The 19699-nt window shown below is 45.5% G+C and overlaps 1 protein-coding gene across 6 annotated transcripts in view; it reads right to left on the bottom strand.

Annotated features, from left to right (window-relative positions):
• Window positions 1–1490: 1490 nt before the first annotated feature.
• LOC124009277 (probable serine/threonine-protein kinase kinX) overlaps window positions 1491–19699 on the bottom strand; it is a 33951-nt gene continuing 15742 nt past the window's right edge. For 4 of the 6 annotated variants that reach the window (XM_046320907.1, XM_046320910.1, XM_046320905.1 and 1 more), the window contains 8 exons: window positions 18443–18511; window positions 6845–6922; window positions 5502–5573; window positions 4196–5356; window positions 3457–3570; window positions 3291–3329; window positions 3066–3110; window positions 1491–2227 (listed from right to left, as the gene is read on the bottom strand). In XM_046320907.1, the coding sequence (XP_046176863.1) occupies window positions 2172–2227; window positions 3066–3110; window positions 3291–3329; window positions 3457–3570; window positions 4196–5356; window positions 5502–5573; window positions 6845–6922; window positions 18443–18511 (1634 nt within the window). In that variant the 3' untranslated portion in view covers window positions 1491–2171. The remainder of the gene's footprint in view (window positions 2228–3065; window positions 3111–3290; window positions 3330–3456; window positions 3571–4195; window positions 5357–5501; window positions 5574–6844; window positions 6923–18442; window positions 18512–19699) is intronic. The other 2 variants (XM_046320906.1, XM_046320909.1) reach the window with 2 other exon arrangements.

The following is a 19699-nucleotide window of genomic DNA, read 5'->3' as shown; positions in this document are numbered from 1 at the left end:
TGGACCACGTGTGTGCGTGTGGAGAGCAGATCTATTGGAGGACCTGGGACACTGCACAGCAGCCTGTTTTATCAGGAGACTGGGTTGGGTCAGACCATTAACCCATAACAGCTACGCCCACACTGAGCTGCACCTAAGAGTTACTACCAGACCCTGAGACATGCCCTTCCTTCGTCTCCGGGTAAAAATCTGTTTTTCCCAGAACAAATGGCATATGCCAACATTTCTCCCATTTGGAGAGTTTACATCCAACCCAAATACAGTATTTTTTTTTAAGACCACAAAATAAATAAAATAGTAAAAAAAATGGACACAAGCATGGCTTGGGGATAACTCATTGTGTTCCGTTAGATGTTCACCGTTCTGGCTGGAGGTATGAGTAAGTCAAAAACACTTTCAGTATTAAAGAAGTAACAGTGAGAGCGAGGTACTAGGAGTTGGAACAAACAAAACTGAAATTGAAACGAGTCTCAAACGCAGCTTAATAAGAACTACGGCTCACAGGATTGTTTTATAGACATACAGTCTATAAAATGCACACACGCAAACATACACTATATATACAAAAGTATGTGGACACCTTCAAATTAGTGGATTCGGCTATTTCAGCCACTGCCGTTGCTGGCAGGTTAATAAAAAATTGAGCACAAAGCCATGCAATCTCCATAAACAAACATTGGAAGTAGAATGGCCTTACTGAGCAGCTCAATGACTTTAAACGTGGCACCGTCATAGGATGCCACCTTTCCAACAAGCCAGTCAAATTTCTGCCCTGCTAGAGCTTCCCCAGTCAACTGTATGTGCTGTCAGCACAATAACTCTTCGTCCGGAGCTTCATGAAATGGGTTTCCATGGCCGAGCAGCCACACACAAGCCTAAGATCACCATACGCGATGACAAGCTTTGGCTGGAGTGGTGTAAAGCGGACCGCCATTGGACTCTGGAGCAGTGGAAACGCGTTCTCTGGAGTGATGAATCATGCTTCACCATCTGGCAGTACAACGGATTAATCTGGGTTTAGGGGATGCCTGGAGAACGCTACCTGCCTCAATGCATAGTGCTAACTGTGAAGTTTGGTGGAGGAGGAAAAATGGTCTGGGGCTGTTTTTATTGGTTTGGGCTAGGCTCCTTAGTTCCAGTGAAGGGAAATCATAATGGTACAGCCTACAATGAAATTCTATCAGATTCTGTGCTTTAACTTTGTGACAGCAGTTTGGGGAAGGCCCTTTCCTGTTTCAGTATGACAATGCCCCCATGCACAAAGCAAGGTCCATATAGAAATGGTTTGTCGAGATCAGTGTGGAACAACTTGACTGGCCTGTACAGAGCCCTGACCTCAACCCCATTGAACACCTTTGGATGAATTGGAACACCGACTGCGAGCCAGGCCTAATCGCCCAACATCAGTGCTCAACCTCACTAATGTTCTTGTGGCTGAATGGAAGAATGTCCCCGCAGCCATGTTCCAATATCTAGTAGAAAAGCCTTCCCAGAAGAGTGAAGTGGAGGCTGGTTATAGCAGCAAAGGGGAGACCAACTCCATATTAATGCCCATGATTTTGCAATGATATGTTCGAAGAGCAGGTGTTCACATACTTTTGGTCATGTAGTGTACATCTATAAACATTCTCAGTCATACACATATGGAAGCTCACACACTCACCCTACATCACCAGACTCGTCTGTTCACCTGTCAGCATAACTTTGCCCTAGATATACAACATCTTGACATGTAGACTCAATACATACTGGTAATACAAAACTGCAGCTTTGCATCTTCACATTTAACGAAAAACTGAACTCGGCTCAGACGTGAAGTTCTTTGACTAGCAACATGTACCTCTGCTTGCTATACACAGGAAATGGAAAACAACCTACATTCCATTAGCGAAAAGATACCCTCCCATTATCTACCTACATCTGTAAGATAAATTCATTGCTACTTGTCATTATAAAATAAAAAATAAAAGAAAAAATATATATAGGGTAAATGAAAAACATCTAACAAGTTCTGGATGTGAGAAAAACAAGTTTCTGGGTATGCGAGTGAGAAATAGAACAAATAGGAGAGAGTGTTGAAGGCCGTGATGGCGCTTTTCATTCTCTGGAGGTGGGAAAGCGCGGCTGCATGCGCTCAGTGGGATGCGATGTGGGCTGGTCCTCAATCAGTCTTACCGCGCTGAGACCGCAGGCTCTGCGTTTCTATGGAAAGAAGATACTGACCTCACTAAGTGACAGTGAAGGAATAAAAAAGCAGTTATCATTCCATTTCATTCATAATACAATTACATCATGTAGACAAAACATTTTGACAATATAACACTTTACACGATTGATACATCATATAATGAAGAATTCACTACACAATCTAACAGACAAAAACAGGATGGAGGCCTTCTATTTCAGTTGTAGTCACATCACAAGTCATTTAACAAAAATCCTCAAACAATATCAAGATATGGAAAATGCATGGAATGACTAGTTGACTAGTTAGTCGACTCCTGTGGAGAGCCATTTCATAAGCTGTGTTTCATAAACCAGCCTCAAGGGGGAGCTATAGCATACTCTACAAATAGCTTCACTGGCCTTCATTACTCACCACAAGGGAGAGTTAAGTCTAGCTGCCTTAATAGGATTAATCCACAGACTACATGTGGCCTACACATATTAGAGCACACGCTACCTACTAATCACGTGTTTCCTCACTGGCATGGGCTTCAAAGTCAGGAATATCTTATTGTACGACACACAAAGAAAGACCGCCTATTTGTGTCTGCTGTGGATACATGCCCACAGGTCAGCTTCACTGAGAAAGCTGGGCATCTTAGATGGCATGAAACCATACAGCTAGTTATCAGCCAAAGTGCAAACTGTCTATTAAACAATGATTATGGACTAATTACAGTAGGCCTGCATTCAGCTGTGAAATGTCGATTCTATGAAATGATGATTCTGAACTTGTTGAATGTCTGATTCTAAACCTCCTGCTGTGCAGTCATACAATAGAGTAAAAAGGAATGAGAAGATGCAATTGCGTTCTGACAAGTTTTTAAATGAAAGTGTACCTGTTGGCTCATCTTCCATCTGTTCTTCTGCCTGGGAAAGCTCTTCTGTTGAAACGAAACAAGCCAAAGTTAGAATAAAAAATCAAATAAAAATGCTTCAACACACATGCTTTTTACTGGACATGCTTTCAGAGAACAGGGTCAATGACCACCATGAAAGCTTATGCAGGAGAACTGTTCATAGTAATAACATTGGACTGGAGTTAAACTAATCTTATCACCAACCCATCAACGCCTCCAGCTCATCTACTTCAGCTTCTTCCTCTGCAACAGAAAACCAGCAGTTGCAGTTAGTTCAAACGGAGAGAGTGGAGGCACTGAAGAATGACATCTGAATATTCTTGCCCTCAACTGAGTGGAGGTATACGTACATAAATCACTGGACACGTACCTGCATACTCTTCCCGAAGAGCTTCCTCCTGTTCAGTTTCTTCTGACTCAGCTTCTGATTCTGCTTCTTCTGTTTGTTCTGAATCCTCTGCTGCTGTTTCTTCTACCAGCTCTTCTGTGGAGCAAAGGAACAAGTTGTATTAGAACACTGTTTTTCAAAAGACAATGAATGACAGCCTCACATTGAGAATTGACGAATTCATCCACAAAATGAGCAGAGAGACTTAAGTTTCAAGTTTTATTAGTCGTATGTACGGGATACGCATGGTATACATTATCCAACGATATGCTTACTTGCGGGTTCCTTCTCCACAATGCAAAAACAATAAGAAATAATACAAAATGAGTTGACATGAGCAACACAAAAAGCAGATAGGAGAGACAGAAAAGTGAGTGCCCTATCCACTACCCCAAGATTAGATGGGAAAGGGGCCACTGCCCGACCTCTACAAACATGTAGCTACTCTTATCAGAAAAGACAATGTGTGCATACACTTCTGCAATGCAGCACCTGGTGTTCAACTGTGCTCGTTTTGAACTGTGTGAAGGCAAACACCTCATCAGCAAAAACCGAGGCCTTGAGAGGATTTTCTTTCAATAATTTCTCGACCCAGATTAAGCCTACCCCTGGATTAAGCCTACCCCTGGATTAAGCCTACCCCTGGATTAAGCCTACCCCTGGATTAAGCCTACCCCTGGATTAAAAACCTTTTGTTCTGTTCTGGATCATTTTTCCTTACCCTCTGTTGCTGGCCCCTCCTCTGCCTCTTCCGCCTCCTCCATGGGCTCCTCCTCAACTGGTGCAGCCTCTTCTTCTGCGGGGGCAGCCTCTTCCTCAACAGCGACTTCCTCCTCAACTGATGCAGCAACTTCCTCCTCAGCGGCCTCCTCCTCAACAGCTTCTTCTGTGGGAGAATCCACTTCCTCAACCGGGGCAGCCTCTTCAGCAACTTCCTCCTCAACTGGTGCGGCTTCCTCCTCAATGGCGGCGACTTCCTCCTCGACTTGGACGGCTTCCTTTACCTTTTCAATGGGGGCAGCCTCTTCCTCCTCGACTTGGGCGGCTTCCTCTACCTTTTCAATGGGGGCGTCCTCCTCCTTCTCGACTGGGGCGACCTCCTCCTCCTCGACTGGGGCGGCTTCTTCCTCCTCCTCGACTGGGGTGACGTCCTCCTCCTTCTCGACTGGGGCGACCTCCTCCTCCTCGACTGGGGCGGCTTCTTCCTCCTCCTCGACTGGGGTGACCTCCTCCTCCTCGACTGGGGCGGCCTCCTCCTCGACTGGGGCGGCCTCCTCCTCCTCCTCGACTGGGGCGGCCTCCTCCTCGACTGGGGCGGCCTCCTCCTCCTCCTCGACTGGGGCGGCCTCCTCCTCCTCCTCGACTGGGGCGGCTTCTTCCTCCTCCTCGACTGGGGCGGCTTCTTCCTCCTCCTCGACTGGGGCGGCTTCTTCCTCCTCCGCGACTGGGGCGACCTCTTCCTCGATTGGGGCGACCTCCTCCTCCTCGACTGGGGCGACCTCGTCCTCCATGACTAAGGCGACCTCCTCCCCCTCCAGAACCGCAGGATCTTCCTCAATGATTTCAGGCTCATCCACCTCAGGCTCTTCTTCCTCCTCCAGAACCTCAGGTTCTTCCTCAATGATTTCAGGCTCATCCACCTCAGGCTCTTCTTCCTCCTCCAGAACCTCAGGTTCTTCCTCAATGATTTCAGGCTCATCCACCTCAGGCTCTTCTTCCTCCTCCAGAACCTCAGGTTCTTCCTCAATGATTTCAGGCTCATCCACCTCAGGCTCTTCTTCCTCCTCCAGAACCTCAGGCTCTTCCTCAATGATTTCAGGCTCATCCACCTCCGGCTCTTCTTCCTCCTCAACCACCTCAGGTTCTTCCATAACCTCAGGCTCTGTAAGGAAGTGAAAGTATTATGCAACTTAGCTGATAACTGAAAATGACACTACGTGATATATGTCTGATACATGTCTATGATATTGGCTGACTTTTTCCTTTAAAAAAAAGACAATTTCAATGTCTTCTTCAAGCTTACAGACCTGGTAGGGGAGCAGCAACTTCCTCTGCTTCTGTGACCTCGATCACTTCTTCAACAACGGGTTCTGGTGCGGCTAAAGCAAAGGGACGCGGGGAAAGAGATAAGGGGGGTAGAGGGGAACAGTAAAGACCATCCTGATCGCAGTTGATCCTTTTACTTGAACTACGGCCTTATCTGGCATACTTCATCATTTTCTTCTCGCACAGAACATTCCAAATGTCTTACGGCACATTTAAGAAAGTGCACTAACTTTATGAGGTGACATTCCATGGTGTGTCAATAATGAAAAAAAAGTGTATGCTCCTTCAAATATAGATTTCTAACCCGTAGCCCTTCAGAATAGAAACGGCTGACTTAAACCATGGTAGGTACAGTGGGGCAAAAAAGTATTTAGTCAGCCACCAATTGTGCCAGTTCTCCCACTTAAAAAGATGAGAGAGGCCTGTAATTTTCATCATAGGTACACTTCAACTATGACAGACAAAATGAGGGGAAAAAATCCAGAAAATCACATTGTAGGATTTTTAAGGAATTTAATTGCGAATTATGGTGGAAAATAAGTATTTAAAAATCCTACAATGTGATTTTCTGTTTTTTTTCCCCTCCTCATTTTGTCTGCAAGCCAACCACAGAATATGACAAATGAACTGAAGCAAATCGTACAATCTGGCCAGGTTGACGTCAAGATTTTTAAAAATTCGGTAACGTCACACAGTGCGGCATCTAATAATCGTAAAAGACGGAATCCGACGTACATTGCGGGAAGGCCTTAACAGCTCGTGACGTTGTAGATGGATGCTGTTGTCTAGTCAAGCCCACAGTTCAAATCCAATGAGAATAGTGATGAATAACTTGCATGTTTAAGCAATTAGGATACTCCAAACATCTGACAAAGGGATGTTGAATGAAATTAAGTAGTAGGCTATGTTTGAGTATAAAAAATATAAAAAATGGTCACATTGTTTATGTACAGATGAGAACAGTGTAGAAGATGCCTTTGTTGTATTCAGTACGGTGCTACTGGAGCCTTCTCCTGTGTGTGTGTGTGTGTGTGTGTGTGTGTGTGTGTGTGTGTGTGTGTGTGTGTGTGTGTGTGTGTGTGTGTGTGTGTGTGTGTGTGTGTGTGTGTGTGTGTGTGTGTGTGTGTGTGTGTGTGTGTGTGTGTGTGTGTGTGTGTGTGTGTGTGTGTTTCATTACACACATTTCCTCTCATGACCTTTACCATCAACCACAGTTAAGGTGTGTGTGTGTTTCATTACACACATTTCCTCTCATGACCTTTACCATCTACCACAGTTAAGGTGTGTGTGTGTGTGTACACGTGTAGACCAGCAGGAGTTGTACCTTCTTCCACAGGTGCTGCAGGAGCCTCCTCTGGTGCTGCATCTCTGGTAATGACGACGGTAGCCTTCTCTTTCAGCCCTGAGGGTTTTACAAGTGACGCAGGGGGATGAGGATGACATGGCAACAGCTCTTGTTCAGGAGAAGTGCCTTTACAGAGACTACAACTCTGTATAATGTATACTGTATTTGGCATAGTAATATTAATGTAAACTCAGCAAAAAAAAGAAATGTCCCTTTTTCAGGACCCTGTCTTTCAAAGATAATACGTAAAAATCAAAATAACTTCACAGATCAGCCTAGTTAAATAAAGGTTAAAAAAATATATATAAAAAGTTTTTATGAACATGTACCCATGGAATGGTTTTAAGACACTAACAGCTTACAGACGGTAGGCAATTAAGGTCACAGTTATGAAAACTTAGGACACTAAAGAGGCTTTTCTACTGACTCTGAAAAACACCAAAAGAAAGATGCCCAGGGTCCCTGCTCATTTGTGTGAACGTACCTTAGGCATGCTGCAAGGTGGCATGAGGACTGCAGATGTGGCCAGGGCAATAAATTGAAATGTTTGTACTGTGAGACACCTAAGACAGCGCTACAGGGAGACAGGACGGACAGCTGATCAGGATGGACAGCTGATCGTCCTCTCAGTGGCAGACCACGTGTAACAACACCTGCACAGGATCGGTACATCCGAACATCACACCAGCGGGACAGGTACAGGATGGCAACAACAACTGCCTGAGTTACACCAGGAACGCACAATCCCTCCATCAGTGCTCAGAATGTCCTCAATAGGCTAAGAGAGGCTGGAGTGAGGGCTTGTAGGCCTGTTGTAAGGCAGGTCCTCACCAGACATCACCGGCAATAACGTTGCCTATGGGAACAAGCCCACCGTCGCTGGACCAGACAAGACTGGCAAAAAGTGCTCTTCACTGATGAGTCACGGTTTTGTCTCACCAGGGGTGAAGGTCGGATTCGCGTTTATCGTCGAAGGAATGAGCGTTACACCGAGGCCTGTACTCTGGAGCGGGATCAATTTGGAGGTGGAGGGTCCGTCATGGTCTGGGGCGGTATGTCACAGCATCATCGGCCTGAGCTTGTTGTCATTGCGGTCAATCTCAACGCTGTGCATTAACAGGGAAGACATCCTCCTCCCTCATGTGGTACCCTTCCTGCAGGCTCATCCTGACATGACCCTCCAGCATGACAATGCCACCAGACATTCTGCTCGTTCTGTGAGTGATTACCTGCAAGACGAGAATGTCAGTGTTCTGCCATGGCCAGCGAAGAGCCCGGATCTCAACCCCATTGAGCACATCTGGGACCTGTTGGATCGGAGGGTGAGGGCTAGGGCCATTCCCCCAATAAATGTCAGTTAACTTGCAGGTGCCTTGGTGGAAGAGTGGGGTAACATCTCAGAGCAAGAACTGGCAAATCTGGTGCAGTCCATGAGGAGGAGATGCACTGCAGTACTTAATGCAGCTGATGACTTATTTTTGATTTTGACCCCCCCCCTTTGTTCAGGGACACATTGTTCCATTTATGTTAGTCACATGTCGGTGGAACTTGTTCAGTTTATGTCTCAGTTGTTATGTTCATACAAATATTTACACATGTTAAGTTTGCTGAAAATAAATGCAGTTGACAGTGACAGGACGTTTCTTTTTTTTGCCGAGTTTATATGGCTAGAAACAATACAGTAATGTACATTGGGATTTAGGTCTAGGAGGTCATATGCATAAACTTTTAGAAATTAACATAATTAAAAACAATAATATAACATTGAAAGACTGATTTGGGTTTACATTTGCACTTAAACACTGAATTGGTATTGTGTTCTGATATGCTGTGAAAAGGTGAGGTCTGTAGTGCTAAGAGATAGCAAGACAGGGGAGCAAAGAGAAAAGGAGAGAGTATTCCAATAGAAACGACTGGGAGGGAATGCCCATTTAGGCACAATGTCTAACCCAAACCTTGTGGATGTATGCATACAATTGGCCATTTGTGTAACACCAAAACATCTTATTAAAAAGTATTAAAAAACAGGAAACCTGCCAGAATCCAGCAACTTTATTAACAAAGAACAAGCACATAGCTGATCCTTTCAAATCCACTTCTCCACCAAATGCAAAATAAATCATTGTCTAATTCTACAAATATCTTGGTCTAGCGACTTTAAATAAAGCTATATTTTCTGATGTAAATGAACACAAAACTAAACCACATCGGAAACTAAGCTTACAGCACCTTGCCATCCTCTTGGCGCCTTTCCTTGTCCAGTTTATAGAGGACAGCATTAGGATTTTTACCACAAGCAGGAAGTGGCTAAAACACTATGCACTATACATTGCGGAAATGGCTGTCCTGCACAGTATGGGGTTTCCTACTCCCATTCGCAGGGGTCTGTCACTGGAGACCTCTCACAGGTGGTGTTTCTCCTGAATCTTAACATCTGTGTCAGCAGAGGGAGTGAAAGATCACAGACATCAGTGCAGGTGTGAAGAGTTTAGCATCATTTCCGGACCCCCTTATCAGACATCTTGAGCTTTTTAGCAGCCGCTTTGGGGGACTCTTTATTTTTGGAGACTTTGGGGACCTCCACCCTCTTACCCTTCACCTCTTTCACTGACTTCTTGTCTGGCTTTGTCGCATTCTTCTTAGCTTTCTTGCCCTGTTCCTGTTTCTTATTTTCTCCCTCTTTCTTATTTTCTCCCTCCTTCTCTTTGTCTCTCCTAATCTTGCCCAAGGCCTTCTTAAACTCCCCCTTCTCTGGCTTGTCCTCCATCCTAGCTGCCGTTGCCACCTTAGCCTTCTTTGCCACCTCGTCCCTCGTCACCCCTAGGACCTTCTCCTTCTCCCTGGCCAGGATGTTCCTCACCTCGGCCAGCGCCATCTTGGCAATCTTTTTGGCCTCCAATCGCTCATGGATGATGGCCAGCTGCTGGTTCAGGGCCTCCCTTAGCTTCCAGCCCACGTCTTTGGTAAGAGGGTTTTCTGGGACACGAGAATACCATTTAGCGGCTTTGACAGTTTTTTTCACTTGCCAGGCTGCTAGGGCCACAACGCAAGCATATTGCTGACCACACTTCAAGCGTTTAGTAGGTTGCAAAGCACCCTGGGTAATTGGATTTTCTGACTGGGTATGTTAGGATAACAACAACTGGCATTTTGCTGCACTTTGGAAAGGTTTCGCTTTCCAGACAACATCTGTGGTCAAACACGTTTTACTACACAGATGGGATTCAGTTGGTCCAACAGTTATATGATGTTGTCCAATATTACACTCAGCACACCACGCAGACATGATGGATTTCAATGATTTCATACCAAATACCTTAGAACTACAAAAGGGGTAGTCAAATACAGCATGCGGCTAGAAACCAATTCATGATTGTATGTCAAGAAGCAATCATATTTTCTTCTACTAGTACACTTAAATTCAAAAGATCCCAATATGGTTATTAGAACTATGGTAAGCAAGATCTTCATAGCTCAAACTCTACTCCACACTGGAACCCACACTGTTCCTCATGCAATACCTTTTTTGGCTTTTCTCTTGGAAACATGTCCTGGATTTTCATCTGAGGTTTAGGAAAACAAATAGTTAAAATATGGATATAGTCTCAGTAAGACTGGTGTATCTGCTTGGTGCTCAACCGCCAATAGGAACAGCCGAATCGCAGAGCTTGCCTATAGTAGGGGAGAGCAACCGTTACAACAGAACAAAACCGGGCTCATCCAATAACAGTTGGAGGGAAGTCTTTTACCTCTCTCAACTTTCATTGACACCCGTGGCAAGCTCACTCATGGATGGGGCTAAGATTTTCTCTCACAATCTAATAGTAAAGCCTTTGACATAGAGCTTTCGGGAGTATTGGTAGTAATAATGCAGGCAGAATCTACTTGGGCCGCCCCTCGTCTGGCATTGCCAAATAGTGGCTGCGGGTGAAGTCACGAAATCAGGGGCAAATTCAGTACGAATTAACAAAACTAAAAACCAACCAGACCTCAAACAGATTCTAAGTTACAGCCCCCCCCCCAAAAAACTAAATGTGCATGTTGATAACATGGAAACGCAGACAAAACGCTTCAACACATTTTGAGAGCATGGACTAGACTACAAAGCAATCTGGACATTCATCCACAACAAAGTACCTTTGGTCTCAGTAGCCACCTCTTTTTTCTTGACCTTTGTTTTTGGAGATTCTGGTTCGATTAAGCTGGAAGAAACTATGACCACCAACCTAAATCAACACTAACCTAGCAATGTTCTATTTCAAAACTTTAGCAGAATATACAGGTTTGTTTAACTAGCAGACCTGAATGGAATGCCATGCATTCACGCATCTGAAATTTGCCATGTGGCGTAGTCGGCTACTCAGAGCTGCTTGAAGTTTTGCTCTCAGCAGAGAGAATAAAAAAAGGGGAGCAGGTGAAGTACCTCTGTGTCTCGCTCTTTTCCGATCGGGTCGAGGTTCATCTGATATTTTTCAAAAGGAAAATGGCATTAGAATCTAACAATGACCATTACTTACTGTGCCCATTACTAATGAACACCAGGCAAAACGAATATCCCAAAAATGACCAGAACAAAATTTGACAACTCAAAACATGCCCATGCCAAACCCCAAAGGCGGACGGACAGATGCTACCATTCAGGGCTCTACGCTGACCATGTTTACGAGCAGCATGTGCGCCTAAGTTGAAAAATGTAGGAGCACACCAGGAAATGTGGGAGCACACCAGGAAATGTGGGAGCACACCAGGAAATGTGGGAGCACACCAGGAAATGTGGGAGCATACCAGGAAATGTAGGAGCACACCAGGAAATGTGGGAGCACAATCCAAAATATTTTGAGGTAATAAAGCTAGAATCCTTCATTTTTCTAGGCGCACTGGTGCTCCTAAATACAATTCCAGGTCTTACAGCAAAATATTTAGGTGCAAAATACAAGTAAAATGGTCACACTGTGGACCTGAATGTGCCACACATTCACGATTGCATTGTGTTTACCCGTACCTCCTATTCTGATGGTTTTATTACATTACTTGTAAGAGAATGACTTGGAAATGATGACCATGTGAGTGTGACATTACTGTATAACTCATTTGACACTTTATCAATACATTTGGAATCATATTTGTCAATGGTGCCAAAGACCAATCATCATCAAAGCCCAAGCAATAGATAGGTAGTTGCAATGGAAATATTTAAGATGAGTAAAGTTCATATTCAGTTTAGAGTGATTAACAAAATGTTTAGCAAATGTATATATTTTTCCCTTTCTGTAACACACATGATATCCAGTGTTCTGTTTTTAACACACTGGTTGGTCACATGTTATGGATTAAACTCATATCTGTTGATAGTGATTGGAGGTACAAGGACCGAGGACACTGATTATTATTGTATTCTGTGAAACAATGATTCTGTAGCAGCTGACAGTCACTGCCTTTAGTTTTTTGCTTCCTACAAGCGTCTTGGGCTGGTGTTGTCTCCCCGTTGCAACTTGTATTAAACCAAATGGATTTATGATCGACTTTATCTGCGACTGCTCTTCTTTTGTTCACCTGGAAATATATTTTTACAGTTGTCCACAATCAAAAGGGGCGTCAAAAGCACTATTTGTACAATGGCCACCCAGGAGTCACTGGTTGTGCGCATATACTCCACTTGCCTCTTCGCCAGCCCCGACAACATCAAGTCCTTCAGGGCTTGTTTGACAGGGTAATGCTAATAACCCAAAAGGCCAAGCAACATGACCACACCTCACCAATTGGGTCATTTGTCTAGTTCTATCTTAAAATGGGCAGTTAAGTATTACATGACCCGCTTGAGCTGCGGCGACATAATCTACTACAGCCACTATGACTTATTTCACACAAGAGCATGAATCTCACCAGTTCAACCTGTTCCTAGCTATAAGGTCAATGCTTGGTCATTGTACTTGAGTACTAAGTCAAGCCTCTAAATGAGTGAAAGCCAATACGAAATCCAAATGGATTCCACCTGCTCAGCAGGTTTATTGTATCTTTGACAGTGCCATTCCTTATACCTTTTGTGCCAGACATGTATTTGCGAGTACTTACAAGAAACCTGTCTTCGTTTGCTTTCAATGTTGTCATAGACAACACATTTTTGACCATACATACCATTACAAATGACTGGAATTTCTTGAGTTCCATCTATTTTAGTCAATAAGATTCTTGCTACGTAAGCTTAACTTTCTGAACATTCGAGACGTGTAGTCCACTTGTCATTCCAATCTCCTTGCATTAGCGTAGCCTCTTCTGTAGCCTGTCAACTATGTGTCTGTCTATCCCTGTTCTCTCCTCTCTGCACAGACCATACAAACGCTCCACACCGCGTGGCCGCTGCCACCCTAATCTGGTGGTCCCAGCGCGCACGACCCACGTGGAGTTCCAGGTCTCCGGTAGCCTCTGGAACTGCCGATCTGCAGCCAACAAAGCAGAGTTCATCTCAGCCTATGCCTCCCTCCAGTCCCTCGACTTCTTGGCACTGACAGAAACATGGATCACCACAGATAACACTGCTACTCCTACTGCTCTCTCTTCGTCCGCCCACGTGTTCTCGCACACCCCGAGAGCTTCTGGTCAGCGGGGTGGTGGCATAGGGATCCTTATCTCTCCCATGTGGTCATTCTCTCTTTCTCCCCTTACCCATCTGTCTATCGCCTCCTTTGAATTTCATGCTGTCACAGTTACCAGCCCTTTCAAGCTTAACATCCTTATCATTTATCGCCCTCCAGGTCCCCTCGGAGAGTTCATCAATGAGCTTGATGCCTTGATAAGCTCCTTTCCTGAGGATGGCTCACCTCTCACAGTTCTGGGCGACTTTAACCTCCCCACGTCTACCTTTGACTCATTCCTCTCTGCCTCCTTCTTTCCACTCCTCTCCTCTTTTGACCTCACCCTCTCACCTTCCCCCCTACTCACAAGGCAGGCAATACGCTCGACCTCATCTTTACTAGATGCTGTTCTTCCACTAACCTCATTGCAACTCCCCTCCAAGTCTCCGACCACTACCTTGTATCCTTTTCCCTCTCGCTCTCATCCAACACTTCCCACACTGCCCCTACTCGGATGGTATCGCGCCGTCCCAACCTTCGCTCTCTCTCCCCCGCTACTCTCTCCTCTTCCATCCTATCATCTCTTCCCTCTGCTCAAACCTTCTCCAACCTATCTCCTGATTCTGCCTCCTCAACCCTCCTCTCCTCCCTTTCTGCATCCTTTGACTCTCTATGTCCCCTATCTTCCAGGCCGGCTCGGTCCTCCCCCCCGCTCCGTGGCTTGACGACTCAATGCGAGCTCACAGAACAGGGCTCCGGAAGGCCGAGCGGAAATGGAGGAAAACTCGCCTCCCTGCGGACCTGGCATCCTTTCACTCCCTCCTCTCTACATTTTCCTCCTCTGTCTCTGCTGCTAAAGCCACTTTCTACCACTCTAAATTCCAAGCATCTGCCTCTAACCCTAGGAAGCTCTTTGCCACATTCTCCTCCCTCCTGAATCCTCCTCCCCCTCCCCCTCCTCCCTCTCTGCAGATGACTTCGTCAACCATTTTGAAAAGAAGATCGACGACATCCGATCCTCGTTTGCTAAGTCAAACAACACCGCTGGTTCTGCTCACACTGCCCTACCCTGTGCTCTGACCTCTTTCTCCCCTCTCTCCAGATGAAATCTCGCGTCTTGTGACGGCCGGCCGCCCAACAACCTGCCCGCTCGACCCTATCCCCTCCTCTCTTCTCCAGACCATTTCCGGAGACCTTCTCCCTTACCTCACCTCGCTCATCAACTTATCCCTGACCGCTGGCTACGTCCCTTCCGTCTTCAAGAGAGCGAGAGTTGCACCCCTTCTGAAAAAACCTCCACTCGATCCCTCCGATGTCAACAACTACAGACCAGTATCCCTTCTTTCTTTTCTCTCCAAAACTCTTGAACGTGCCGTCCTTGGTCAGCTCTCCCGCTATCTCTCTCAGAATGACCTTCTTGATCCAAATCAGTCAGGTTTCAAGACTAGTCATTCAACTGAGACTGCTCTTCTCTGTATCACGGAGGCGCTCCGCACCGCTAAAGCTAACTCTCTCTCCTCTGCTCTCATCCTTCTAGACCTATCGGCTGCCTTCGATACTGTGAACCATCAGATCCTCCTCTCCACCCTCTCCGAGTTGGGCATCTCCGGCGCGGCCCACGCTTGGATTGCGTCCTACCTGACAGGTCGCTCCTACCAGGTGGCGTGGCGAGAATCTGTCTCCTCACCACGCGCTCTCACCACTGGTGTCCCCCAGGGCTCTGTTCTAGGCCCTCTCCTATTCTCGCTATACACCAAGTCACTTGGCTCTGTCATAACCTCACATGGTCTCTCCTATCATTGCTATGCAGACGACACACAATTAATCTTCTCTTTCCCCCTTCTGATGACCAGGTGGCGAATCGCATCTCTGCATGTCTGGCAGACATATCAGTGTGGATGACGGATCACCACCTCAAGCTGAACTTCGGCAAGACGGAGCTGCTCTTCCTCCCGGGGAAGGACTGCCCGTTCCATGATCTCGCCATCACGGTTGACAACTCCATTGTGTCCTCCTCCCAGAGCGCTAAGAACCTTGGCGTGATCCTGGACAACAAACTGTCGTTCTCAACTAACATCAAGGCGGTGGCCCGTTCCTGTAGGTTCATGCTCTACAACATCCGCAGAGTACGACCCTGCCTCACACAGGAAGCGGCGCAGGTCCTAATCCAGGCACTTGTCATCTCCCGTCTGGATTACTGCAACTCGCTGTTGGCTGGGCTCCCTGCCTGTGCCATTAAACCCCTACAACTCATCCAGAACGCCGCAGCCCGTCTAGTGTTCAACCTTCCCAAGTTCTCTCACGTCACCCCGCTCCTCCGCTCTCTCCACTGGCTTCCAGTTGAAGTTCGCATCCGCTACAAGACCATGGTGCTTGCCTACGGAGCTGTGAGGGGAACGGCACCTCAGTACCTCCAGGCTCTGATCAGGCCCTACACCCAAATAAGGGCACTGCGTTCATCCACCTCTGGCCTGCTCGCCTCCCTACCACTGAGGAAGTACAGTTCCCGCTCAGCTCAGTCAAAACTGTTCGCTGCTCTGGCTCCCCAATGGTGGAACAAACTCCCTCACGACGCCAGGACAGCGGAGTCAATCACCACCTTCCGGAGACACCTGAAACCCCACCTCTTTAAGGAATACCTAGGATAGGATAAAGTAATCCTTCTCACCCCCTCCCCCCTTAAAATATTTAGATGCACTATTGTAAAGTGGTTGTTCCACTGGATGTCATAAGGTGAATGCACCAATTTGTAAGTCGCTCTGGATAAGAGCGTCTGCTAAATGACTTAAATGTAAATGTTAAATGTAAATCTATAGACCGCAATGTTTAGAGTTTGAAAACTAAACTACCTGGGTAAGTCTCTTTAGGGCGAGTGGGAGTCAGCATTGACCCATTTCAGAGATCTGGGGTTCAGGTTATGATCTGCGTCTCAAAGCAGGTAAAAGGTCCACGGAGTGTGGAATTCGGTAAAAGACCTTGAACTTATAGTCGGCCTCAAAAAACATGGAATCCTCCACATCAGGGAGCACGTTTTTCCAAAACCACCTTAGGCTAATTATGCAACATCATATTTCCTAACCCTGTCCCAGGACGTCTAGAAAATTGGTTGAAGGAACAGTCGAAAACTAGTTTCTCAAAGGGTTGGCTTTAACAAAAGTGGACAACTAACAAGAAATGATTTCACACCTGTGCAGTGCTCCAGCAAGCCGGTCTCTAAATATCTTATGTGCAAAGTTTCAACCCCCCCAAAAATCTATACTTTACCATGCAAGGAAAAAAAGAACATTCACAAAAAAACCACATAAACCTTAGCGAATACATCATCTGAAAAACACGTTTTTAATTGTGAACGAAATGGATGATGAAGACAGGGATTGGGGACAAATAGCAGACCTGAATACGTTGAAAAACCAACAAACACAGAACATGAATAGTAATCCTAATATGGACAACAGAAAAATAAACATGATAATGAGGGAATGCTTCACTGATAAAGAAAAAATATAATCTGCCACAAAACTTTCAATAAAGTAAAAACTTAGACGAAAGGTCAAACTAAAGTTTTAAAAAAGTATAAATATAATTCCTGCTAAGTGGATGAAAATGTGCTAACGTTAGGGCCCTAGGGCATGCAGTACTGTGGTTGGAAAAAAGAGAACCGATCTGTTTCCCAAGTGCAGCTGTTCATTGCATAAAATCGGGTGTTTGCAGTCTGTTAAGTGGAAATGGACATCATACAAAAGCTGGCTGGCATTTAAAACTGCTGCAAAAATCCTGAAGGCATAGTCTTCCTCCCACCGTCGAACATCTTCAAAAAAGACTTGAGGGGTCAACATCTACACGACTTAAACCTTCAAATTATTCTTCCAGGGAATGGTGATTTTTACGGAGTGTTTTTCAACAAACGCACCTCAAGCAATGGGAAACAAGTCTAAAGGAGCAACAAGTCCACTTGGGACTTCATGCCACGGGGGATGTGGCTACTGGTTATGGTAAGCAAGGCCTACTGGTTGTGGAGGCCTAAGATCACACAACTCTTTCCCTGAACCCCGTCAGTCTGAGAAGTGCCAGCACTTTTGTCCTCCGCCGCTCCATCCTCATCCTCAAACGGGTTTATGAGGCCATAGAGGAAGGTGAAGAAGCCTTGAAACCAATCGGAGCCCTCCTCCACTAACATATCCGGGACCTCCTCGAGGGAGTCCGACCTTTCCTGACTGCCATCTTTGGTCAGGCCTACGCAAACAGAGGGGGAAACAAGGAAAGGGAGATAGGGAGGGAGGGAGGGAGAAGAAGAAAGAAGAGAAAAAGGTGGTAGAGCAGGGGGAAAAAGGGAGGAAAGGAAAGGGTGGAAAGTTTTAAGCGAGGTCAGGCAGCGAGGGAAACTATGCAGGTCTAAGATTGCATGAAGCAGGGTTGGAGACTAAAGAGAGGAGAGAATAGCAATATCATTGCCTAGAGGGGGGTGGGCGGGCATGCAGGGGGACTCTATAGAATCTATCACTAGCAGCAGGGACCACAGCTGTGCCAGACAGGCAGTGGCCTGGGTGACAAAGCAGAGCAGTAGTCTTTATGGCAGACAGCAGCAGAGTAGACCGAGTACCAGAACATGGAACCAACTCATTGGACCAAACACTCCTGAAGTAGGTTCTTCCCTTTTGATTAGAAAGAAATGAGCAACTTTAAGATCGTATAACAAGTGACTTAGAGATGAGAGAACACAGAAGTCTTTGTTATGACTGAGTCATTCTTAAAGCATGCAGCAATAGGTGTTATGTCAGTGGAAGTGAAACGCAACAGTCAGTATGGAATCAAACTCGAAACCCCTTTTCACAACAGGCACATGCAGACTTTGTTGATTCATTGTCCAGTTTGGTAGAATTGACTAAAATAGTATCTTGTGGCAGAGATCGCTTAAACCAGTCAGTCATGCAAAAGAAAACCCAAATCAGTTATGTAATCACACAAACACAATAAATAACAATCCAGTTCAAATCGATGAACTTGCCTAGCAGTACTTTAGCATCCTCCACATCGAAGTCACCATCTCCATCAGCATCATAGGACGAAAGTTGACCTAGTAAAGTAATTGGAGTTAGTCTCTATCCCCGGGTCAGTGGGATAAAGAAGTTGTTAATGTTCTTTGAAAATAGACACGTGAAAAGATTCTGGGGGTGAGCATGCGCATCTTCAGTAATTACCCATTGTTCCTCTTTAGTGCATTTAACAATATGTCTCAAGTAAAAGCCTTGGGTGGCGTGTTGATACAATTAAAACCACCCTCAGACTTGGGGAGACGTTCATTTGTATTTGCCCATATAAAGTCTTATGGCAGAGTATACTTTTTGAAAGAATGCCTTCAGTGCACTTCCAGGCACTTCTGTACGTGCTCAAGCAATTTTTTAAACAAACATTAACAAAGAGCAAACAATTCACGTAATGAAACAATAAATGCACACAAATTAGCGGGAGACAGAGGGCATTCTGGAGAGAGATGTTCCTACTAGTGAGCCTTCTCCACACATACACCCCCTTCCCTTCTTGTGTCAACATTCTAAATTAGGGATGTAATTTATCAAAATACTAAGCTGTAGTGTAGACCACAACTCAATTATTTTAAATAGGTCGACAACAGAAAATGCATGTGAAACTTTAACGTTCACTGCCTGCCAGACAAGGCTTGCGCAGCAATAATGTGTCATTTTTAATATTTTGGATCCATTTGGGTCCGATACAGACCCGACCCAATTTGGATCCGATTCATCTGACATATTTTGGGTAGGATCTGGTCCACCTTGGATCCGAATCGGATACTAACTTTGAAAAGAAATAACAGGATCCTGTGAGCTGGGAATTTCACAGATCCAAGTCCACTCGGATCTCAATTTCGGGATCAGAGAATAGCATGAGCCTACGCGCAGAATCTGCCCATGAGAGATTAGCCTTATAGTAACATGTTAGCATTTCAATATTTAAATGTTTATTTCACCAATCAATGTGGATACAGGCGCTTGCTATGGAGCGCGCACGGTATAGGCCTAGTCATTTTGGCCTGGGTGCTATTGGCTGTGTAGCAATAGTTGTTTACAATGTGCAATAGACAATCAAGTGTAGGGCGCTAGATGGGACTGAAATTTTGCGTGGAGAGAGCAAGAGTGGGTGGAGGAGGAGGATTGGCTTGAGGCACTGGGCATCTTATGACATGCATTATCGGAATTAGACCCACAGAATTACACCTACAGAGGAACGACTTCTACAGAGGAAC

This window comes from Oncorhynchus gorbuscha, linkage group LG22 (genome assembly GCF_021184085.1).
Source record: "Oncorhynchus gorbuscha isolate QuinsamMale2020 ecotype Even-year linkage group LG22, OgorEven_v1.0, whole genome shotgun sequence".
NCBI lineage: Eukaryota > Metazoa > Chordata > Actinopteri > Salmoniformes > Salmonidae > Oncorhynchus > Oncorhynchus gorbuscha.
This window is presented reverse-complemented; position numbering and strand designations above follow the sequence as displayed.